This window comes from Balaenoptera physalus (genome assembly GCF_965194825.1).
Source record: "Balaenoptera physalus genome assembly, chromosome: 3".
Lineage (NCBI taxonomy): Eukaryota > Metazoa > Chordata > Mammalia > Artiodactyla > Balaenopteridae > Balaenoptera > Balaenoptera physalus.
Genome location: NC_138890.1, coordinates 10749203 through 10772371, shown reverse-complemented (window position 1 = coordinate 10772371; position 23169 = coordinate 10749203). Strand labels below are relative to the sequence as shown.

Sequence of the window (23169 nt, the reverse complement as noted above, 5' to 3'; positions counted from 1 at the left end):
TACTACTGTAGCTTTGTGGTATAATTTGAAGTGAGGAAGCCTGATTCCTCCAACTCCCTTTTTCTTTCTCAAGATTGCTTTGGGTATTCGGGGTCTTTTGTATTTCCATACAAATTGTAAATTTTTTTTTGTTCTAATTCTGTGAAGAATGCCATTGGTAGTTTGATAGGGATTGCATTGAATCTGTAGATTCCTTTGGGTAGTATAGTCATTTTCACAATATTGATTCTTCCAATCCAAGAACATGGTATATTTCTCCATCTGTTTGATTTCTCCATCTTTGATTTCTTTCATCAGTGTTTTATAGTTTTCTGAGTTCAAGTCTTTCGTCTCCTTAGGCAGGTTTATTCCTAGGTATTTATTTTTTCTGTTGTGTTGGTAAATGGGATTGTTTCCTTAATTTCTCTCTCTGAGTTTTTGTTGTTGCTGTATAGGAATGCCGATTTCTGTGCATTAATTTTGTATCCTGCAACCTTACCAAATTCATTGATTAGTTCTACTAGTTTACTGGTGGCATCTTTAGGATTTTCTATGTATAGTATCATGTCATCTGCAAACAGTGACAGTTTTACTTCTTTTCCAATTTGTATTCCTTTTATTTGCTTTTCTTCTCTGATTGCTGTGGCTAGGACTTCCAAAACAATGTTGAATAAGAGTGATGAGAGTGGATATCCTTGTCTTGTTCCTGATCTTAGTGGAAATGTTTTCAGTTTTTCACCATTGAATATGATGCTTGATGTGGGTTTGTCATATCTAGGCTGTACTATGGTGAGGTAGGTTCCCTCTATGCCCACTTTCTGGAGAGTTTTTTATCATAAATGGGTGTTGAATTTTGTCAAAAGCTTTTTCAGCATCTATTGAGATGATCATATGATTTCTATTCCTTAATTTGTTAATATGGTGTATCACATTGATTGATTTGTGTATATTGAAGAATCCTAGCATCTCTGGGATAAATCCCACTTGATCATGGTGTATGATCCTTTTAATGTGTTGTTGGATTCTGTTTGCTAGTATTTTGTTCAGGATTTTTGCATCTATGTTCATCAGTGCTATTGGTCTATAATTTTCTTTTATTGTGATATCTTTGTCTGGTTTTGGTATCAGGGTGATGGTGGCCTCATAGAATGAGTTTGGGAGTGTTCCTCCCTCTGCAATTTTTTGGAAGAGCTTGAGAAGGATAGGTGTTAGCTCTTCTCTAAATGTTTGGTAGAATTCCCCTGTGAAGCCATCTGGTCCTGGACTTTGTTTGTTGGAAGATTTTTAATTACACTTTCAATTTCATTACTTGTGATAGTCTATTTATATTTTCTAATTCTTCCTGGTTCAGTCTTGGAAAAGTGTACCTTTCCAAGAATTTGTCCATTTCTTCATGGTTGACCATTTTATTGGCATACAACAGTTTGTAGTAGTCTCTTATAACCCTTTGTATTTCTGTGGTGTCATTTGTGATTTCTCCTTTTTCATTTCTAATTTTATTGGTTTGCCTCCTCTCCCTTTTTTTCTTGATAAGTCTGGCTAAGGGTTTATCAATTTTGTTTATCTTCTCAAGGAACCAGATTTTAGTTTTATTGATCTTTGCTATTGTTTTCTTTGTTTCTATTTCATTTATTTCTGCTCTGATTGTTATGATTTCTTTCCTTCTACTGATTTTATGTTTTCTTTGGTCTTCTTTCTCTAGTTGTTTTAAGTGTAGAGGTAGACTGTTTATTTGAGATTTTTCTAGTTTCTTGAGGTGAGATTGAATTGCTGTAAACTTCTCTCTTAGAACTGCTTTTGCTGCGGCCCACAGGTTTTGGGTCATCATGTTTTCATTGTCATTTGTCTCTATGTATTTTTAAAATTTCTTCTTTGATTTCTTCAGTGATCTCTTGGTTATTTGGTAGTGCGCTGTTTAATCTCCATGTATTTTTTTTTTAATCTTTATGTTCCTTTCTTGCAGCAAGATTCCTGACCAGCATACAGTGATGTATTTGCTACAGAGACCTGTGCAGAAATTACATACTATCCATCTAGACAGGTTTTCATTACACTTTGCCTATTGATGGAATAGTTCCACTTATAAAGTTTTTATACATCAAAAAGCTTTGAATTTGACCAGGCGGTCCATTAATTCATCTCTGAAAAAGCTAAGTAGCATTTAATTTTAGCTACTATATTTTACAGCATTAAAAAGCTTATGCATTAGGTAGCTTCTCAAAATGTGATTTATGCACAATGGCATTTAGCAGACAGAGGAGAGTCCATCATCTCCCCCAGATTCACACAGACAGGTCTCATTTGAGAGCTATATGCTAAAAGAGCTGGTACTTTGAGACAAAAGTATTCCTAACCTGAGTTTCTTACCACCAATACGGACTTCTTACTCTGAAAGCCTGTCTTCTCGGCCACATTTTACAGTGCCAGTGAAGACATGCCAACAATCACCCTGTGTATTAACTCAGCAGTAGAGCGCCAGGTCTGTCTGATGGTGGTGGCAGGCACTATTATATCCAGGTAAATAAAAGCCCATATTTTGAAATGCCAATTTGAGATACAAATCAAGGGTACAACATATTCAGAACTGAGTTTTCAGCAATCTGATATCCCAAATGATGTGAAAAATTTCAGAAACTGATGTCAAACTGTATCCATGATGGGTTCCCAGCTATGGAGACATTAATACATTGGTTCAAATCCCTTTACTCAATCAACATAGCCCTGAGGTCATCCTGCAAAGTGCATATCAACAAATACGAAGTTAAGGTGACAAAGTTTGACAATAACATTATACAAGTGAAACTTGGAAAGTCATATTAAGTATATCTGTTCTGAGAGAAAAGCATCAAATCCTTTGTGTACACATTTAGTTTTATTGTAACAAAGCAACTTGTACACTTTTAACGTTTAAAACTGAGCATCATCTTTCCTTTCCAGTGAAACAAGAAGAAAAATTTAAAAATAAACAGGAACAAAATTACAATAGAGAATGTCAATTGCAAATAAGATCCTACAGGTTCTGCTGATTCTCCCATCGAGTGGCAGGGCTCAAGTCATCATTAGGAGAGAATTTTATTTTAAAAGTGTCATCTTAAACTGCAAGGACGTCCGTTAAACATCACAATTAAACATGCCAAAGGAGAAGCCATGTTGTCAAAATGCCCACTTAACCTACCCAAACATCTCAAACCCACCCTTTGCTGACCTTCTATAACCCCATTTTTTAAAGTTTTTTCTTTCTTTTTTTAAACAAGAGAAAGTAGACAGATACATGTTGGTAAACGCTAACTGTCCATATTCACATAGAGACACAGTGCAATCTCTGAGCCCAATATACAGAGAAAGGAGGAAAAAAGCTAGAATTCTATGCACTGCTACACAGGAGCTTAGCACCCTCCAGCTTCCAGCAGAGCTAAGGGAGCAGGTTTTTCTTTTTTCCCACAGAGAATGGTGGTGTTGATTCTATAAAGTTTTTGTTGAGACAGGAAGGGATAAAAATGAATTTGGAACAGAAAGGGGTAGAGATTCTTTTCCCACTGAATTCTGCTCAAGGTATTTCCCCCCAAAATAAGTTGTGGTATAAAGGAGAATAGAGACCTCAAAAACAGGGCAACTGAGCACAAGAGGAGAAGGAGGAAAAAAAAAAAAAAAAAAAGACTGCGACTTGCTCCCAGGGACTGGAGAAAATTAAAAAAGGAAGGTTGGAATCCATCAGTGTTCCATTAGTCATCTTCTCCTTCATCGTCCTCTCCTTCCTCCCCCTCATCATCCTCTTCATCTTCTTCACCTTCATCCTCATCCCCTTCTTCATCAATATCTTCCAATCCTTCTTCCTCTTCATCCTCCTCATCATCTTCTTCTCCTTCCCCTTCCTCATCATCCACGTCCGGAACCAAGTAGTACTGTAATGGATTTGGCCAAATATCATCTTTGATGACCTCTCCTAACTCATCTGCACCTGCGTCAGAATGATCAGTAAACCAGGTGAAGAAGCTTTCTGGTTCCTCATGCTGTCTCTTCCTGCTGGCTTTATTCTACGTTTGACTTGAACGTTTTGTCAAATCCTTTCCGGATTTCCATTTGATTTCAGTGGACTTTGAAGATAGATCACCACTCTCATTCAGATGAAATTCTTTGGAGAGAACTTTATTTTCGAAGTAAGGGTTTTCATCAAAATAAAAATCTATTCTGTAACCTGATTTAATATCTTCAAATTCTGTCACTTCGACTCTTGTCAAATAATGCAGCTCCTCTTCATCCTCCTCCCCAAGCAGTGCAGACACTTGTGGATGGTTAACAAATGCTGTTACCCAAAAACTTGGGATTTTGGCGATCAATTCCGACCTCTTCTGAAAAAATGGTTTTGGCGGAGTTTGTTATATTTCTGTTCTACTTTCAAAATCTCCTCACTGGCTTGTTCGTTAAGTCTGTCTATTTCATTTTGTACTTCATCAATATGTTCAATTGCTTCTTGCTGTTCTTTTTCTTCCTTCGGCAAGTTCGGAGAAGCAGACGTTTCCTCTGGCCTGGAGGCAGGAGTCCGTCTCGGTTTCTTCGGTTTCTTTGCTTAGGGTGGAAGTGAAGACTGGTGTTTGGGGGCCATGCTGGGAGAAAAGCCAAGAATCCACCCGAGGGAAGAAGCTCGTACCAGGAGCTCTGAGAACTCGTATTTGTGTTTTTTACAGTTTTTTTTTTTTCTGTAATTGATTTCCAATCTCATAGTGTTGTGGTCAGAAAAGATGCTTGATACGATTTCAATTTTCTTAAATTTTCCGAGGCTTGATTTGTGACCCAAAATGTGATGTATCCTGGAGAATGTTCCATGTGCACTTGAGAAGAAAGTGTATTCTGCCACTTTTTGGTGGAATGTCCTATAAATATCAATTAAATCTACCTGGTCTATTGTGTCGCTTAGAGCTTGTGTTTCTTTATTTATTTTCTGTTTGGATGATCTGTCCATTAGTGTAAGTGGCATGTTAAAGTCCCCTACTATTATTGTGTTACTGTCAATTTCTCATTTCACTGTTTTTAGCATTTGCCTTATGTATTGAGGTGTTCCTATGTTGGGTGCATAAACATTTATAATTGTTTTATCTTCTTCTTGGATTGATCTTTTGATCATTATGTAATGTCCTTTTTTGTCTCTTGCAATAGTCTTTATTTTAAAATATATTTTATCAGATATGAGTATTGCTACTCCAGATTTCTTTTGATTTCCATTTGCATGGAATATCTTTTTCCATCCCCTCACCTTCAGTCTGTATGTGTCCCTAGGTCTGTAGTGGATTTCTTGTAGATAGCATATATATGGGTCTTGCTTTTGTATCCATTCAGCCAGTCTGTGTCTTTTGGTTGAGACATTTAATCCATTTACATTCAAGGTTATTATCGATATGTATGTTCCTATTACCATATTCTTAATTGTTTGGGGTTTCTTTTGTGGGTCTTTTTGTTCTCTTGTGTTTCCCTCCAAGAGAATTTTCTTTAGCATTTGTTGTAAAGCTGGTTTGGTGGTGCTGAATTCTGTTAGCTTTTGCTTGTCTGAAAAGCTTTTGATTTCTCCATCGAATCTGAATGAGATCCTTGCTGGGTAGAGTAATCTTGGTTGTAGGTTTTTCTCTTTGATCACTTTAAGTATATCCTGCCAGTCCCTTCTGGCTTGCAGAGTTTCTGCTGAAAAATCAGCTGATAACCTCATGGGAATTTCTTTATATGTTATTTTTTGTTTTTCCCTTGCTGCTTTTAATATTTTTTCTTTGAATTTAATTTTTGTAAGTTTGATTAATATGAGTCTTGTTGTGTTTTTCCTAGGGTTTATCCTGTGTGGGACTCTCTGTGCTTCCCAGACTTGGGTGACTATTTCCTTTCCCATGTTAGGGAAGTTTTCAACTATAATCTCTTGAAATATTTTCTCAGACCCTTTATTTTTCTCTTTTTCTTCTGGGACCCATATAATTCAAATGTTGGTGCATTTAGTGTTATCCCAGAGGTCTCTGAGATTGTCTTCAATTTTTTTCATTCTTTTTTCTTTATTCTGCTCCTCAGCATTTATTTCCACCATTTTGTCTTCCAGCTTACTTATTCATTCTTCTGCCTCAGTTATTCTGTTATTGATTCCTTCTAGTGTATTTTTCATTTCCGTTATTGTGTTGTTCATGTCTGTTTGTTTGTTCTTTAGTTCTTCTAGATCTTTGTTAAAGATTTCTTGTATTTTCTCAATCTGTGCCTCCATTCTATTTCCGAGATTCTGGATCATCTTTACTATCATTACTCTGAATTCTTTTTCAGGTAGATTGCCTCTTTCCTCTTCACTTATTTGGTCATGTACGTTTTTTCTTTGCTCCTTCATCTGTGACATATTGTTTTGCCATCTCATTTAAAAAAAATTTTTTTATGAGTGGAATTGTGTTCTAGTCTTACTGGTTGTTTGGCCTGAGGCTTCCAACACTGGAGTTTGTAGGCTGTTGGGTAAAGCTGGGTCTTCGTTCTGAGATGAGAACCTCCATAAGACCTCACTCCAATGAATCTTCCCTGGGGTCTGAGGTTCTCTGAGGAGCTCACACTGCAGGAGCTTCAGCCTGACCCCCGGCTAGTGAACCAAGATCCTGTAAACCACATGGGGTGGCCAAAAAAAAAAGAGAGAGAGAGAGCAATAACAAAGTAAAAAATAAAATTAGAGTAGGAAACTAACAGATATATTAGAAAGAATATAAAAATAAAAATATAGATGAATCAACAACTGGAAGGTACAACAGTACCACAATAGTAAAAAAGAGGAGGAGGGAAGAGAGAAAAAAAAAAAAGAAGAGGAAAAAAAAGGGAGTGAAAGGCCTTGGCTGTGGAGGGCAGGTGCTAAGAAACGGCGAGGTTTGTGTGGTGGGCGGGGCCTATGCTTAGGACCCACAGGGCTGGAAAAGGCCTGGGGGCTGTAGGGGGTGAGACTTGGGCTCAAGGAACAGAAGGGGCCCAGGTGTGCCCCTCACCCCTTTTCTCAGAGGCTGGGGGACCTCATCTGGGAGCCCAGCAGGCTTCCTGGGCTCGAGTGGGTGGGGCCAATGCCTTCATCACCTCTCCTGCTTCTCCTGCTTCTCCTGTCTTGGAGGGCCCCTCCCAGCTTCCTCTCCTGTTCTCCCCTTGGCCTCCTTCCTATGTCCCCGGGACCAATGCAGCCGGGGGGGGTGGGGTGTGCCTTGGAGGGCAGGGGACCGGCCTGGAACTCAGCAGGCTCCCTGTGCCCGAGTGGGTGGGGCAAATGCCCTTCTCTCCTGCTCCTCCCAGAGGGCCCCTCCCACCTACCTGTCCTGATCTCCCTGGCCTCTGGGGTGCTGATCTTGTCTGGCCTCCACTTCTCCTCCCCTCTCTGACCCCCCCATCCTACTGGTTCACTTGGGGGTTCCTCCCATCTCCTTGGGCATCAGGGTCCCCCACCAGTGGCTGGCAGGTGCCCTAGTTTTGGGGAGACGCTAAATCCCATCTTCTTATTCTATTCTATTCTATTCTATTCTATTCTATTCTATTCTATTCTATTCTATTCTATTCTATTCTATTCTATTCTGTTTTATTTTATTTTGACCTTTGGAATTTTTTTATAAATGTAATTTTTTATTTTATTTTTTTATATAGCAGGTTCTTATCAGTTATCTATCTTATACATATTAGTGTATATATGTCAATCCCAATCTCCTAATTCATCCCACCACCACCCTTCCGCCCCCGCTTTCCCCCCTTGGTGTCCATACATTTGTTGTCTACATCTGTGTCTCTATTTCTGCCTTGCAAACCAGTTCATCTGCACTATTTTTCTAGATTCCACATATATGCGTTAATATACATTTGTTTTTCTCTTTCAAGGCACATGTTTTTAATTGTCCTCTTTCAATCCCCTTCTTTATTCCCAAGATGGTTTTTGCTTCTGGTCTAGAAAACACACATTTGATTGTCTTGTCATTCCATCTTTTCCATCAGATTCATCAACAATATGGAACAGAGAAATAAAACACGTGTTCCAGATTTTCTTCTTATGGAAGTGACAGAGGATCCAGAGTTGTGCTCCCTCCTTTTCAACCTGTTCCTTTCCATGTACCTGGTCACCGTCCTGGGAAACCTGCTTATCATTCTGGCTGTCAGCTCTGACTCCCAACTCCACACTCCCATGTACTTCTTTCTCTCTAATATGTCTATTAACGACATCTGTTTAAGCACAACCACTATCCCAAAGATGCTACTGAACATCCAATCACAGAATCACTTACACAGGCTGCCTTACACAGATCTTCTTTGTCCTGGTGTTTGCTAGTTTGGAAAGTTGTCTTCTTGCAGTAATGGCCTATGATCGCTATGTGGCCATTTGTCATCCACTGAGATACACGCTCATCATGAACTCCCACCTCTGTGGTCTGCTAATACTACTCTCCCTGTTCATTCTTATTGTGGATGCCCTGCTTCACAGTCTGATGCTGTTGCAGCTGACCTTCTGCACAGATCTGGAAATCTCCCTCTTCTTCTGTGAAGTTGTTCAGGTCATCAAGCTTGCATGTTCTGATACCCTCATCAATAATATCCTGAAATATTTGGCAACTAGCGTATTTGGTGGTATTCCTGTGTGTGGAATCATTTTCTCTTATACTCAAATAATGTCCTCTGTTTTGAGAATGCCATCAGTGGGTAGCAAGTATAAAGCTTTTTCCACCTGTGGCTCTCACCTCTCAGTTGTGTCCTTATTCTCTGGGACAGGTTTTGGAGTGTACATTAGTTCTGCTCTTACTAGCTCTTCCAGAAACACTGCAGTGCTTTCAATGATGTACACTGTTGTCCCTCAAATGATGAACCCCTTCATCTATAGCCTGAGGAACAGGAACATGAAAGGAGCCTTGAGGAAACTCATCATTAGGACTCCTTCTCTTCTGTGATTGTGTCTTCTGCTTTGTACTGGGATTACTAGAATGAATCAAAGTGACAAAAATGCTGAGTGAAAATCTGAAAATCAGAAAATCTGACTCGTACCACCAACTTATTCTAAAATGACTAGATAATATAATGGGTACGTGAATTTTAACTTGAGGTTGAAACCTAACTTGCTGTTTTTACCGCTCAGTGATGTTTCAAAATGAGTTCCATTCCCTAATCTTGGTTTCCTTAGTGCATCCCTTAAGTTGATAGAGGCAAGGGTTATACTGATAATGTTCGAACATCAGAAGAAAAGTGAAAATTGTTGGATATGTCAGGGAGAGGATTGAAATAAATCTGTGGCCATAATAGCCTTGATTCTGCCTGATCTCATGGTTGGGGCCATGTGAATTGCACCCCAGGGTCTACTGTGAGATGTGGGGAGAGCTGTTCTTGCAAATTCCAATTTGGTAATTCCTGACACCCATCATGGATAAACTGTATCTTTGCAGGGCAACATCAGCATCCACTACACTCAGTTTTATGATCCCTGAATTTGCTATATGTTTTTATCTCAGTGGTTTGAGATGACTGCAAGACATTTGATCTTGATCAGTGAGGAAGCTTTCATTTTTACTAAGATAAAGTAACCGTGATGATAATATGCCAAAACAATGTTATCTTCCATTACAAAGACTTCAGAAATGGGAAATGTAGAACAAAATTCATTTACTCCTCCATGTGGTATCTTTATCCTGGGCGCTGGTTCCCCTCATGGACCCAGATGGCAGCAACAGATGGAGTCATCCGAAATATATACACTTCACTCTCTTCACCATGAATAGGATCATATGCCCCATCTGAATCTCATCCTCGGTGTGGAGAAAATGTTTATTATGAGAGCCTAAGACTGACTATATGCACTGCAATTCTTGCTGGGAATTCCACCCCCATAAGCATTACAAACACCTCATACAGTGTCTGACATCTAGTAAGTACTCAATAAAATTAACTAGTATCACTGTGTTCCATACCTTGCCTATAATCATAACTTGTAATTACAAGTCTCACATATTTTTTACCACTTGCTTCAGTAATTAGATTAGTTTTCTTTCGTGTTGTATTTATCAGCTTCTTTTTCTGATCTGTGTAATACAATAAAATAAATAATGTTTATGCAGTCAGGGCAAAGATACATAATCTTCTCCTGGTCTCTTATTTGCTGAAACTTTCTTATTGGCTTATTCTTACAAATAAGAATTTTCACTTTTGTCCTGAGTCATCTTATCTTGCTATGATTCTTATTCATCTCTGGGGAAGTCCACAAAGAGAAACACCACTGAATAAAATTAATTGTATCATTGATGTCTTAGAAGATTGTCTGCACTTCTAGGGCTCTCATGCAAGACTTTTTAAAGTGTCTTTATAAGGAAAGTTATTCTTTGGAGGACTACTTTACTGTGAGAAAGAGATATTTAACGTAAGACAGAAAAAGGAAATTTAGCAATATTAGGTAAATCACATTTGTCATATTCACAAAAATGTAAAGTCATCAGTCAGAATGATCTCTGTGGGTATTGAGGTGACAGTCCCAAAGGAGAATCAAAGGAGTTGCTGGAGAGCCTTCTGGTTGTCATTGGAGGTTAATAGTGGTTGTTTTATTTTCAGCACCACAACTGGGAAACAGCTCCTGCCTGGGAATTCTGGTACCATCTAGTGCAGAGCTTCCTGCGTTGATGTTTACAGATTTTAATCTCATGAGGCCTTTGCACATAGGACAGGTTTCCAAACCTCACCCAAGAACTACTGACTTTGAATCTCTATGGAGACATGTGAGAAATGAACATTTTTAATAAGTACTTTGGGGCATTCTGATGACCTATGAAGTCAAGATGCATGACTTCAATATTAAAAGAATATGGGAGAATTTGTTTATAATTAGGAATATGGAAGGGTCTTTCCTCAATTTTACTTGTTAAAGTATCATATACAAAGTAGTGCTTAAACTCTATGTGTAGTTCTGCAAGAATAACATAATAAAAACACATATATCTATCCAGGGGTTAAAAATAGAGCAATGCCATCACCGTAGAACCCATCTAACAGGTCTCCCACTCATATCACTCTGTCCCTTCAAGTGGCAAACATTCTCCTGAATTGTGTACTTATCATGTCTTTGAAGTTCTTCTTTTAGTTTTACTTCTATGAAAACTTTTATGTGCTGGTCTTTTTATGGGCTCTATCTTCTCATCAACAGGTCTTGTATTTTCCCCTGTATCAGTTTAATAGCTCAATTATTGTAGGATACCTTTCAGCTAAAAATAAGTTTACTGTGGCAACAAAGAAGTCCCAATATTTATCAATTACAATCACAAAATACACTGTAATACAATTTGACGGTTTTTCTGATTAACTCATAGTTTACTGTAACAATATAGTTAACCAATGACAATAATTTCAGGAAATTGACCATAATGTGGGAAAAATAGATCAAATCCAGTACCTTGAGAGTGGGAAAAGTTGATAGCAATGTTTTATAAAAAGAGTAAAATGTGGTGGGAGGAACTGGGAGACCAGGATTGTCACATATACATTATTGGCACTATGTATAAAATAGACAACTAATGAGAACATACTGTAGAGCACAGGGAACTGTACCTAATGCACTGTGGTAACCTAGATGTGAGGGAAGTCCAAAAGGGAGGGGAGATCTGTGTGTGTGTGGCTGATTCATTTTGTTGTGCAGTGGAGGCTAACACAACATTGTCAAGCAACCAGACTCTAATAAAAATTAATTTAAAAAAGAGTAAAATGCGTGTCACATATTTAGTCTAACTTTTTATTGTGGTAAAATATATATAACATAATATTTTCAATTTTCATAATTTTCAAGTGCACAATTTGTTGGCAAATTCACAATGTTGGGCAACCATTGCCTCCATCAGTTTCCACAACTTCATGATCAAATAGAAAAAATGTAACCATTTAGCAATAACTCCTCATTCTAATGCCACGCCTCAGCCCCTGACAACCTTTAGTCTACTTTCTGTTTGTATGATTTTTCCTATTCTATTTCATATAAGTGGAATCATAAAATATATGTTCTTTTGTGTCTGGCTTATTTCACTCAGCATTGTGTGTGTTTTCAAGGTTCATCCATGCTGTAGCATGTTTCAGAACTTCATTCCTTTTTATGGCTGAATAACATTCCATTGTATATATATATATATATATATATATATATATATATATATATATATATATATATATATATATATATATATATACATACACACACCACATTTTGTTTATCCATTTATTGTCTTCTTTGTGGTGTGGGAAGTATATCATTTTATCTTTTATAGTTAATTTTTATTGGAGTATAGTTATCCATTTATTGTTGATGAACATGGTTTTTTTCCACATTTTGGCCATTGTGAATAATACTGCTATGAACGTTGATGTACAAGTATCTGTTTTTATCCCTGTTTTAAATTCTTTGGTTATCTACCTAGGAGTGAACATGCTGGGTCTTAAGGTAATTCTCTGCTTAACTTTTGAAGAACTGCCAAAATGCATTCAGTTTTGTATTTTAAAAGTATATGTGCTCTTATATACAATGGAATACTACTTAGCCATAAAAAAGAATGAAATAGCGCCATCTGCAGCAACATGGATGCAACTAGAGATGATCATACTAAGTGAAGTAAATCAGAAATAGAAAGACAAATACCATATGATATCATTTATATGTGCAATCTAAAATATGGCACCTATCTATGAAGCTATCTATGAAACAGAAACAGACTCACAGACATAGAGAACAGACTTGTGGTTACCAAGGGGGAGGTGGGGTGGGGGAGGGATGGACTGGGAGTTTGGGATTAGCAGATGCAAACTATTAAATATAGACTATACAAACAACAAGATCCTACTGTATAACACAGGGAACTATATTCAATATCCTGGGACTAACCATAATGGAAAAGAATATTAAAAATAATGTATAATATATATGTGTATAACTGAGTCACTTTGCAGTACAGCAGAAATTAAAACAACATTGTAGGGCTTCCCTGGTGTCGCAGTGGTTGAGAGTCTGCCTGCCAGTGCAGGGGACACGGGTTCGAGCCCTGGTCTGGGAAGATCCCACATGCCGCGGAGCAACTGAGCCCGTGAGCCACAACTACTGAGCCTGCGCGTCTGGAGCCTGTGCTCCGCAACAAGAGAGGCCGCGACAGTGAGAGGCCCGCGCACCGCGATGAAGAGGGGCCCCCGCTTGCCGCAACTAGAGAAAGCCCTCGCACAGAAACGAAGACCCAACACAGTCAAAAATAAATAAATAAAAAATAAAAAATAAAAAAAAAAAAAAAAAAAAACAACATTGTAAATCAGCTATACTTCAATAAAAAAGAAAAATAAATAAATAATACCATTACATAATCATAAAAAAAGTATATGTCCTCTGAGTTTGTTCTTTATAAGATTGCTTTGGCTATTTGGGGCCTTTTGTAATTCCATATGAGTTTGAGAATCAGTTTTTCCATATCTGCACAAAAAGCATTCTCCATTTCTGCACAAAAATAATATTAAGAGGGATTGCATTGAATCTCTATGTTTCTATGGCTAGTATTAAAATCTTAATAATGAATTCTTTTTACCCATTACACAGGCTATTATTCCATTTGTTTAGGTCATCTTCAATTTATTTCAGCTATGTTTTTAAGTTTTCAATGTGCAAGTCTTCACTTCCTTGGTTAAATTTATTCCTAGGTGTCTAATTCTTTTCAATGCTATTTTAAATGGGATAACTTTCTTATATTCCTTTCAGTGGTTCCTTTCAGATGTATAAAAAAACAAACAAACAAACAAAAAACCAACTGACTGGTGTGTTGATCATGTATCCTGCAACTTTGGTGAGTTGTTTGCTCAGTAGCTTTCTCATGGATTCTTTGCCATTTTTTATCTGTAGGATCGTCTATCAGTAGAAATATTTTTACTTCTTTCATTCTAATTTGGATTCATTTTATGACATTTTCTTGACTCATAGCTCTGGCTAGAACATCCAGAACAATGTTGACCAGCAGTGGTGAAACAGACTTCCTTGCCTTGTTCCTGATATTAGGGAGAAAGCTTTCAGCCTTTTACCATTATGATGTTAGCTGTGGGTTTTTTCATAAATATCCTTTGTCATGTTGAAGAATTGTATCACTATCCTTAGTTTTCTGAGAGTTTTAGTTGTGATTGGATTTTGGATTTTATGAAATTCCTTTTCTTCATCAATCAAGATAATCATGAGGTTTTTATCTTTTGTTCTATTAATGTGATGTACTACATTGATTTTCTTATGTTGAACCACCTTTGAGTTCTTTGATGAATAACATTTGGTTATGGTAAACAATCCTTTTAATTTGGTGTTGGATTCAATTTGTTAATATGTTGTAGAGGAATTTTACATCTATATTTATCAAGGATATTGCTTTGTGATTTTTTTTCTTGTGATACCTTTTAAAAAAATTAATTTATTTTCGGCTGCGTTGGGTCTTTATTGCTGCACGTGGGCTTTCTCTAGTTTGCGGCGAGTGGGGGTTACTCTTCGTTATGGTGCTTGGGCTTCTCATTGCGGTGGCTTCTCTTGTTGCAGAGCACGGGCTCTAGAGGAATGGGCATCAGTAGTTGTGGCACTTGGGCTCAGTAGTTGTGGCGCACAGGCTTAGCTGCTCTGTGACATGTGGAATCTTCCTGGACCAGGGCTTGAACCCATGTCCCCTGCATTGGCAGGAGGATTCTTAACCACTTCGCCACCAGGGAAGTCCTCCTGTGATATCTTTATATGGCTTTGATGTCAGGGTAATGCTGGCTTCATAAGATGATTTAGGAAGTGTTGCCACCTCTTGAAAATTTTGGGAGAATTTGAGAAATATTGGTGTTAATTGTTCTTTAAATATTTGGTAGAATTCACCAATAGAATCATGTCATCATGGGCTTTTCTGTGTTTGTGAGGTTTTTGATTACTGATGCAGTCTCCTTGTTTGTTACTGGTTTGTTCAGATTTTCTATTTCTTTATGATTTAGTCTTGGTATCTTGTATGTTTCTAGGAGTTTATCCATTTCTTCTAGGTTATCTAATTCGTTGGTGTATAATGGCTCGTAATAGTCTCTTATGACCTTGTGTCTTTCTATGGTTTCAGTTGTAATGTCTCCTCTTTCATTTCTGATTGTATTTGAGTCTTTTCTCTTTTTTCTTAGTCCAACTGAAATTTCATCAATTTTGTTTACCTTTTCAAAAAACCAGCTCTTAGCTTTGTTGATCTTTTGTTTTCTGGCTTTTATCTCATTTATTTCTGCTCTGATCTTTATATTTACCTCCTTCTGCTAAATTTGGGGTTAGGTTGTTCTTTTTCTTGTTCCTTGAGGTATAAAGGTAGATTAATTTTTTGAGATCTTTCTTTTTTCTTAATGTAGACATTTATCACTATAAACCTCTCTTAGAACTGTTTTTGTAGCATCCCACTGGTTTTGATATGTTGTGCTTCCATTTTGTTTGTTTGTTTGTTTGTTTTTGCCTGTGCTGCATGACTTTTAAGATCTTAGTTTCCCAACCAAGGATTGAACCCAGGCTCTTGGCAGTGAAAGCATGGAGTCCTAATCACTGGACTGCCAGGGAATTCCCATTGTGCTTCCATATTTTTTTTGTTTGTTTCAAGGTTTTTTTTTATTTTAAAGGAGATGCCTTATTTTTAGACATATATACCAAAGGATTTATAGTAATCTTTTATTCATTTATTTATTTTTATATTTATTTTTGGCTGTGTTGGGTCTTTGTTTCTGTGCGAGGGCTTCCTCTAGTTGCGGCAAGCGGGGGCCACTCTTCATCGCAGTGCGTGGGCCTCTCACTGTCGTGGCCTCTCTTGTTGCGGAGCACAGGCTCCAGATGCGCAGGCTCAGTAGTTGTGGCACACAGGCCTAGTTGGTCCGCGGCATGTGGGATCTTCCCAGACCAGGGCTCGAACCTGTGTCCCCTGCATTAGCAGGCAGATTCTCAACCACTGAGCCACCAGCGAAGCCCTCAAGGTATTTTTTAATTTCCACTTTGATTTCTTCTTTGACTCATTAATTGTTCACGGCTTTGTTGCTTAATTTCCACATACTTATGAGCTTTCCAGCTTTCCTCTTGTTATTGGTTTCTAGTTTCATAGCATTGTGGCTGGAAAAGATACTTGGTATGATCTCAATCTTTTTAAATTTGCTAAGAGTCTTCTGTGACCTGTCATGTGATCTATCCTGGAGAAAGTTCCATGTGCACTTGAGAAGACTGTGTATTCTGCTGCTGTTTGATGAATGTTCTATATATGTCTGTTAGGTGTTTTTCATCTAACATATAGTTGAAGCCCAATTTTTTTATTGAATTTCTGTCTGGATGATTTATTCACTGTTGAAAGTGAGGTATTGAAGTTCCCTACTGCTATTGTATTGTCTATTTCTCCCTTCAGTCTGTTAGTATTTGCTTAATATATTTAGATGTTCTGATGTTCGGTTCATATATATTTATGATTTTTATATCTTGGTAGTGGGGCCCACTGATGCTGGACAGTCTGGTGGCATTCAGGTGCTTTACTGGAGGGGCTGGCTACACGTAAGTACAGTGGTGCAGGCCAGTGACAGAAGACATGGCCTGATCTGTGCCCAGAAGCAGCCATGGAGCTCTGTCTGTCGGTAAGCTCTCCCATTGCTCACCATCTCCCCCTGGGCATGCACACAGCAGTGGAGGTCAGTGACAGGTGTCAGGCCAGTGACTTATAAGTTCACATCTGGAGGAGTTAGCCCCAAGTGAGCACCTGGTGCTGGGGGGCAGCCAGAGGTGTCTTGCACTCAAGTAGTTCAGAGGCCTGAGCTGGCTGCTATTGTGGCTTATGGTCTCAGGATGTAGGGGAAGGAGTGATGAGGGACTCACGTGGCTGGCATTAACAAATGCTAATACCTGTGGGGTGAAAGCTGGTGAAATATGCAGGGAGCCCACAGCAGCTGTGCTGGCCATTAGTTTCTTCTGTGAAAAAGATCTGCTGTTTTTTTCTACACAGCAGGTCACTGTGACCTGCAGTCTGTTCTGCTACATGGGTGCTATTAGTATCCCCTGCTTTTCTTTCTCATTGCTAGCTGTCTCTATACGTCATGGCTTTGCCAGACTGAGTTGGTGTGAAATGGAAGTGTATAGTGCCCCCAAATGCTGGAGAAGCCGGTTACTCACCCCACTCATCCTTTCCTGGTGAAAGGAACTCTTTCTAGCTGGGAAATTCCCTCTTGGTACTGAACAATGCCAGCTTAAGTGATAGGATGACGCAGACAAAATGAAGCTGTCTTTCTTCTCTTCTTGTACGATTATTTTCAGGTTTGTATTCCACTATGTTGGTAGAAGAAAATAATAAGTTTTATGTTTATGTTAATGCTTCAGTTCATAGGGCCCTAAAGTGAAGAAAACTATATCTTGAAGCTATTTTGATAAAATTAGAAAAGATGGTTTTGAAAACCTAAAAAGGGAATAAGGGATCTATATGAATTGATCAGAGACAGGATTGTCACAGAGAATATATTACAATCAATTGTATAAAATATACACAGTGAAGATTAAGATTCAGGAAACATTTAATGACTCTTGGAGAGATAAACCCCGGAATGTTTGCTTTTTATAATAACTTAGCTATATTTTAAAATATGTTATTTATATAATATATAGCATATATTTTATAATTAGTTATAATATATAAAACATAAAGTATTATAGTATATTATACTGTAGGATTATATGTATAGTACAGGATAGTATAATATACTGTAGCATTATAATATTATATCCTTGGTCTTTAAGGATTTGCAGAGCCCTGGGATCACAGTGACAAGAAAATTGCTTGGCTAATGAGGATCTTTGGAAATGGAACCTCTAGGGATACAGAGAGTGTGATCTGCCTATGACCATCTCATTCAACGGTCCTTTCCCTGAAAAGAAGTAGCACACCTGAGCCTCCTTCCATAGACGATCCCTCTTGCCCAGGAGCCTGGTGGCTCACTCAATTCCTCTGCCCTTCCTGAGTATGGATTTGGATACAGCATTCAGCAGAGATATCAAGCACCATTCCACTGTGATGCCAGCCAGGTAACCTAATGTCCATTAGTGAATGTTTGGAAAAGAGGACAGTTGTCTCACTGTAGATTCATCCAGGGGAGGTTGTGAGGAGAGTACATACATCAGATGATTAGAACTAAGCTACCCCCGGGCCTCCTGCCTAGCTGTCTGTCATCTTCTTCTCATGTTTCCTTGTACTTTGCACCAATACTCAAACATGTCTCATTTACTAATATCGTACTCACTCTCTACTATAACAAAGACCATTTCCTCCTGAGTTGAAATCTGCTTCTCTTAAAAAAGGATGACTGTTATACAATTATCTGATATTCACTTGCAAACCTGTGGTTGGGGGTGGGGTTGGGCAGGAAGTTTGGTAAATTTCACCTTATCTTCCCATTCCTGGTCCTTGTTATACTTTTATATCAGTTGCCTGGCTCTGAGGTCTCTGGGGATCCAGACAGTATATTCAACTGCCTCCCTAGTCTGTTTCTCTTTATAAAATTACCAATTGTTTTAAATAATCTAAATAGTATAGGTAGTGTAATATAAGAAATGACTACCCCTTAACCCTTGTGGGAATTAACAGAATCGATGACTTTCTGCTGTATCAGCTTCAGTTTTTTTTAAAAAGTAACAGAATAATACGTATACAGAAGACACATTTCTTATTCCTCTCTGTGAGTGTCTATCCATCCCAAGAGAGTGTATGCCTCTGGTGATTCTCCTCCGGCTGGTGTAGAAAACCACATTTGATTGTGTTGTCAGTCCATCTTTCCCACCAGGTTTGTCAACAACATGGGACCCAGAAACAAAACAGGAGTTTCGGAATTCCTTCTTATGGAAGTGACAGAGGATCCAGAACTGCAGCCCCTCTTCTTCATTCTGTTCCTGTCCATATACCTCGTTACCATCCTGGGAAACCTGCTCATCGTCCTGGCCGTCATCTCTGAGCCCCACCTCCACACCCCCATGTATTTCTTTCTCTACAACCTGTCCTTGACTGACATCGGTTTCAGCACCACCACAATCCCAAAGATGCTGGTCAACATCCAAGCACAGAATCAGAGCATCACTTATACAGGCTGCCTTACACAGATCTACTTTGTCCTGGTGTTTGCTAGTTTGGAAAGTTTTCTCCTTGCAGTAATGGCCTATGACCGCTATGTGGCCATTTGTCATCCACTGAGGTACACGGTTATCATGAACTCCCGTCTCTGTTTGTTTTTGATTCTTCTTTCCCCGTTTATTAGCATCGTGGATGCCCTGCTCCACAGTCTGATGGTGTTGCAGCTGACCTTTTGCACAAACCTGGAAATCCCCCTCTTTTTCTGTGAAGTTGTTCAGGTTATCAAGCTTGCATGTTCTGATACCCTCATCAACAATATCTTGATATATTTGGCAACTAGCATATTTGGTGGTATTCCTGTGTGTGGAGTCATTTTCTCTTATACTCAAATAGTGTCCTCTGTTTTGAGAATGCCATCAGCGGGTGGAAAGTATAAAGCTTTTTCCACCTGTGGGTCTCACCTCTCAGTCGTGTCCTTATTCTATGGGGCAGGCTTGGGGGTATATATTAGTTCTGCTCTTACTAATTCTTCCAGAAAGACTGCAGTGGCTTCGGTGATTTACACTGTTGTCCCTCAAATGATGAACCCCTTCATCTATAGTCTGAGGAACAGGGACATGAAAGGTGCCTTGAGAAAACTCATCAGTAAGATACCGCTGGCTTTTCAGGAGTATGTTATTTAATTTCCACGTATTTGTGTATTTTCTAGTTGTTATTCTTTTATTGATTTCTAGATTCATACCACTGTCGTCAGAAAAGACACTGTATGATTTCAATATCTTAAAATTTATTGACACTTGCTTTGTGGTCTAACATGTGAACTATCTAAAGAGTTCTGTGTGCTCTGGAGAAGAACGTTTCTTCTCCTTTTGTTAGGTGTAGTGTTTATATATGTCTCTTAGATTTTGTTAGTTTACACTGTTTTTTAGGTCCTCTGTGTCTTCTTTGTCTAACCAGAGTTACTATCCATTGCTGAAAATTTGCATTAAAATCTGTAAGCATTATTGTAGAAATATGGATTTCTCACTTCACTTCTGTCAAGTTTGATTCACATATTTTGAGGTCCTGTTGTTTGGCGTATATATGTTTATAATTGTTCTATAATCTTGATTATTGACCATTTTATCTCTAACTCTATTTATCTATCTACCTATTTTCTATCTATCCTTTTTTGTCTATTTTAACAGTTTTGAATTAAAGTCTATTTTTTTCTGATATTAACTCTTTTGGTAACTATTTGCCTAGAATTTTTCTATTCTTTCCTTTAAATCCATTTGTGTCTGTGAATCTATAGTGAGTCTCTTATAAATTGCATATATTCACATCATGTTTCCTTTATCTTTCTTCCAATCTCTGACCTTTTGATTGGACAATTTATTTCACTTATTTAAAGTATCTACTGACAAGGAGATACATAATTCTCCCACTTAAAATTTATTTTCTGTAAGTCTAATACTTTTTTGTCCTTCATTTTGTCCATTACTGCTTTATTTTCTGTCTAGTTGATTTTTCATAGTGAACATTTTGAATTTTGTTCTCATTGCCTTTTGGGAATATATCCAGATAATTTTTGTGTGGTTACTGTGGACATTGCACTTAATATGCTAAATTTATAACAATGTAGTTTGAATTCATGCCATTTTTACCTCAATAGCATGCAAAACCCCTGCTCTTATATGGCTCTGTCCTTTCTCCATTATGTTAGTGTCACAAATTAAATGTTTGTACATTATTGCCAATAGCATAGATTTAAATTTTTTTACATTTTCTTTCTAAATCCAGTAGGAATCATTTCCTACTTTTCCTAAAGTAAGAAGAGTTGTAAATCAAAAATACATTAAAAATTTTTCCCCATTCACTTGACTTTACCAAAAATCTTTATTTTTTTCATATAACATTGAACTATCTAGTGCCTTTTCATTTCAACCTGAAGCAATCCTTTAGATATTTTCATAAAGCAGGTGTAGTGGTAATGTACTCTTTTGGCTTTGTTCATCTGGGAGTGTTTTATTTCTCACTTATTTTTGGAAGGAAAATTTTGTCAGATATAACATTATTGGTGGACAGTTTTTTCCTTCAACACTTTAAATATGTTATCCCACAATTCTCTGGCCTCCATGGTTCTGACGAGAAATTGGCTGTTAATCTTATTGAAGATCTCCTGTAAGTAATGAGTGATTTTCTCTTTACTTCTTATATGTGATGAGCTCCTTTCAAGATTCTCTCTTTCCTTTTGGCTTTGTCAGTTTGATGATAATGTTAATGTCTTAGTGTTAATATCTTTTATTATAGATATTCTTGGAGTTCTTTGAGCTTCTTAGATTTGTAGTTTCAAATCTTTCATCATATTTGGGTTGTTTTTGACCATTATTTCTTCAAATTTTTTTCCATCCCCTTTTCTTTTTCTTTTCCTTTTGGACTCATATAATCCTTTTTTTTTTTTTTTTCACTTGATGGTATCCCATTGATCCCTTAAGGGTCTGCTCAATTTTCTTTTCTTTTTCTTTTCTTTTCTTTTCTTTTCTTTTTTTTTTTTGATGTGTCCTTTAAGGGTTGCTTTTATTTTTTGTTTTTAAAGATAAACATGTTCTGATTTATACAGTCTCTCTGGTAACATAGAATACATATGCATATTTGAAGCAGCAAAATTCTCATCTAGAGAAGAGTAAGAAAAGAATAATTTTTTCAAGGAAATAATGTCTCTGTCTTCATATTTTTCTTTATTGAAGTATAGTTGATTTACAATGTTGTGTTAATTTCTGCTGTACAGCAAAGTGACTCAGTTATACATATATATATATGTTCTTTTTATATTCTTTTTCATTACGGTTTATCCCAGGACATCAAATATATCAATAGTTCCCTGGGCTATACAGTAAGACCTTGTTGTCCATCTATTCTATACGTAATAGTTTGCATCTACTAACCCCAAACTCCCAGTCCATCCCTCCCCCACCCCAACCTTGGCAACCACAAGTCTGTTCTCTATGTCTGTGAGTCTGCTTCATAGATAGGTTCATTTGTGTCATATTTTAGATTCCACATATAAGTGATATCATATGGTATTTGTCTTTCTCTTTCTGACTTACTTCACTTAGTATGATAATCTCTAGTTGCATTCATGTTGCTGCAAATGGCATTATTTCATCTTTTTCTATGGCTGAGTAGTATTCCATTGTATATATAATAGGTACCACATCTTCTTTATCCATTTATCTGTCAATGGACATTTAAGTTGTTTCCATGTGTTGGCTATTGTGACTAGTACTGCTATGAACATAGGGGTACATGCATCCTTTCAAACCATGTTTTTCTCAGGGTATATGCCCAGTAGTGGGATTGCTGGGTAGTATGGTAATTCTATTTTTAATTTTCTGAAGACCCTCCATACTGTTTTCCATAGTGGCTGCACCAACTTACATTCCCACCAACAGTGTAGGAGGGTTCCATTTTTTGCACACCCTCTCCAGCGTTAGTTATTTGTAGACTTTTTAATCATGGCCATTCTGACTGGTGTGAGGTGGTACCTCATTGTAGTTTTGACTTGCATTCATCTAATAATTAACAATGTTGTCTGTTCACTTTTCTTTATTCTTTTTTCTTTCTGCTCCTCAGACTCAATATTATAATCTGGATATTATAATCTCCCTCAGAGTTTGCTTTTCTTTATAATTGTTGAAGGTGGTAGTAGTCTATGTGTTTAGTGACTTTCCCAAAATACATTTGCAAAGACTGTAATTCTTATTGTATGTGGTCATTGAAATCTATGTTCCTTACATTCGTTCAGCTTATGGTTTGACAGATTTCCTTGAGTGCCAGGAGTGATACAAACAAAGAGATAACACACCTCTTTCAGTCTTTATAGATTGGATCTGTGCTGCAGTACTCTTTTAACACTTATTCAGGTTTGCACTGAGTCTAGAGATCAATGAGAAAGTTTAGGATCTTCTCTGGACTTTTCTGAGTATATGTATTGCTATGGGCATGTAAGTGGCTTTCTGAATTCTCCCATAACTTGGCTGCTTTTATTTATTTATTTTTATAAACTTATTTATTTATTTTATTTTTAACTGTCTTGGGTCTTTGTTGCTGCGAGCGGGCTTTTCTCTAGTTG

The 23169-nt window shown here is 37.6% G+C and overlaps 2 protein-coding genes and 2 pseudogenes across 4 annotated transcripts in view; 2 read left to right on the top strand and 2 right to left on the bottom strand.

Moving 5' to 3' along the window:
* LOC309658690 (protein LRATD2 pseudogene) overlaps positions 1-23169 on the bottom strand; it is a 249426-nt pseudogene that overhangs the window by 9459 nt on the left and 216798 nt on the right. The window lies entirely within an intron of this gene.
* LOC309658674 (protein SET pseudogene) lies at positions 3586-5603 on the bottom strand (annotated as a pseudogene). Its single transcript has one exon. The product of its transcript is annotated as a protein SET pseudogene (transcript).
* On the top strand, positions 7740-13245 carry LOC309658688 (olfactory receptor 7G1-like). The gene is given in 2 exon segments (XM_082457539.1): positions 7740-8223; positions 8225-13245. Coding segments are annotated over 2 exon segments (930 nt in total). The 5' UTR covers positions 7740-7957; the 3' UTR covers positions 8889-13245.
* On the top strand, positions 16431-22793 carry LOC309658683 (olfactory receptor 7G1-like). Its single transcript, XM_082457536.1, has 2 exons — positions 16431-18016; positions 18755-22793. The coding sequence occupies exon 2, from the start codon at positions 18785-18787 to the stop codon at positions 19736-19738; it is 954 nt and encodes a 317-aa protein (XP_082313662.1). The 5' UTR covers positions 16431-18016; positions 18755-18784; the 3' UTR covers positions 19739-22793.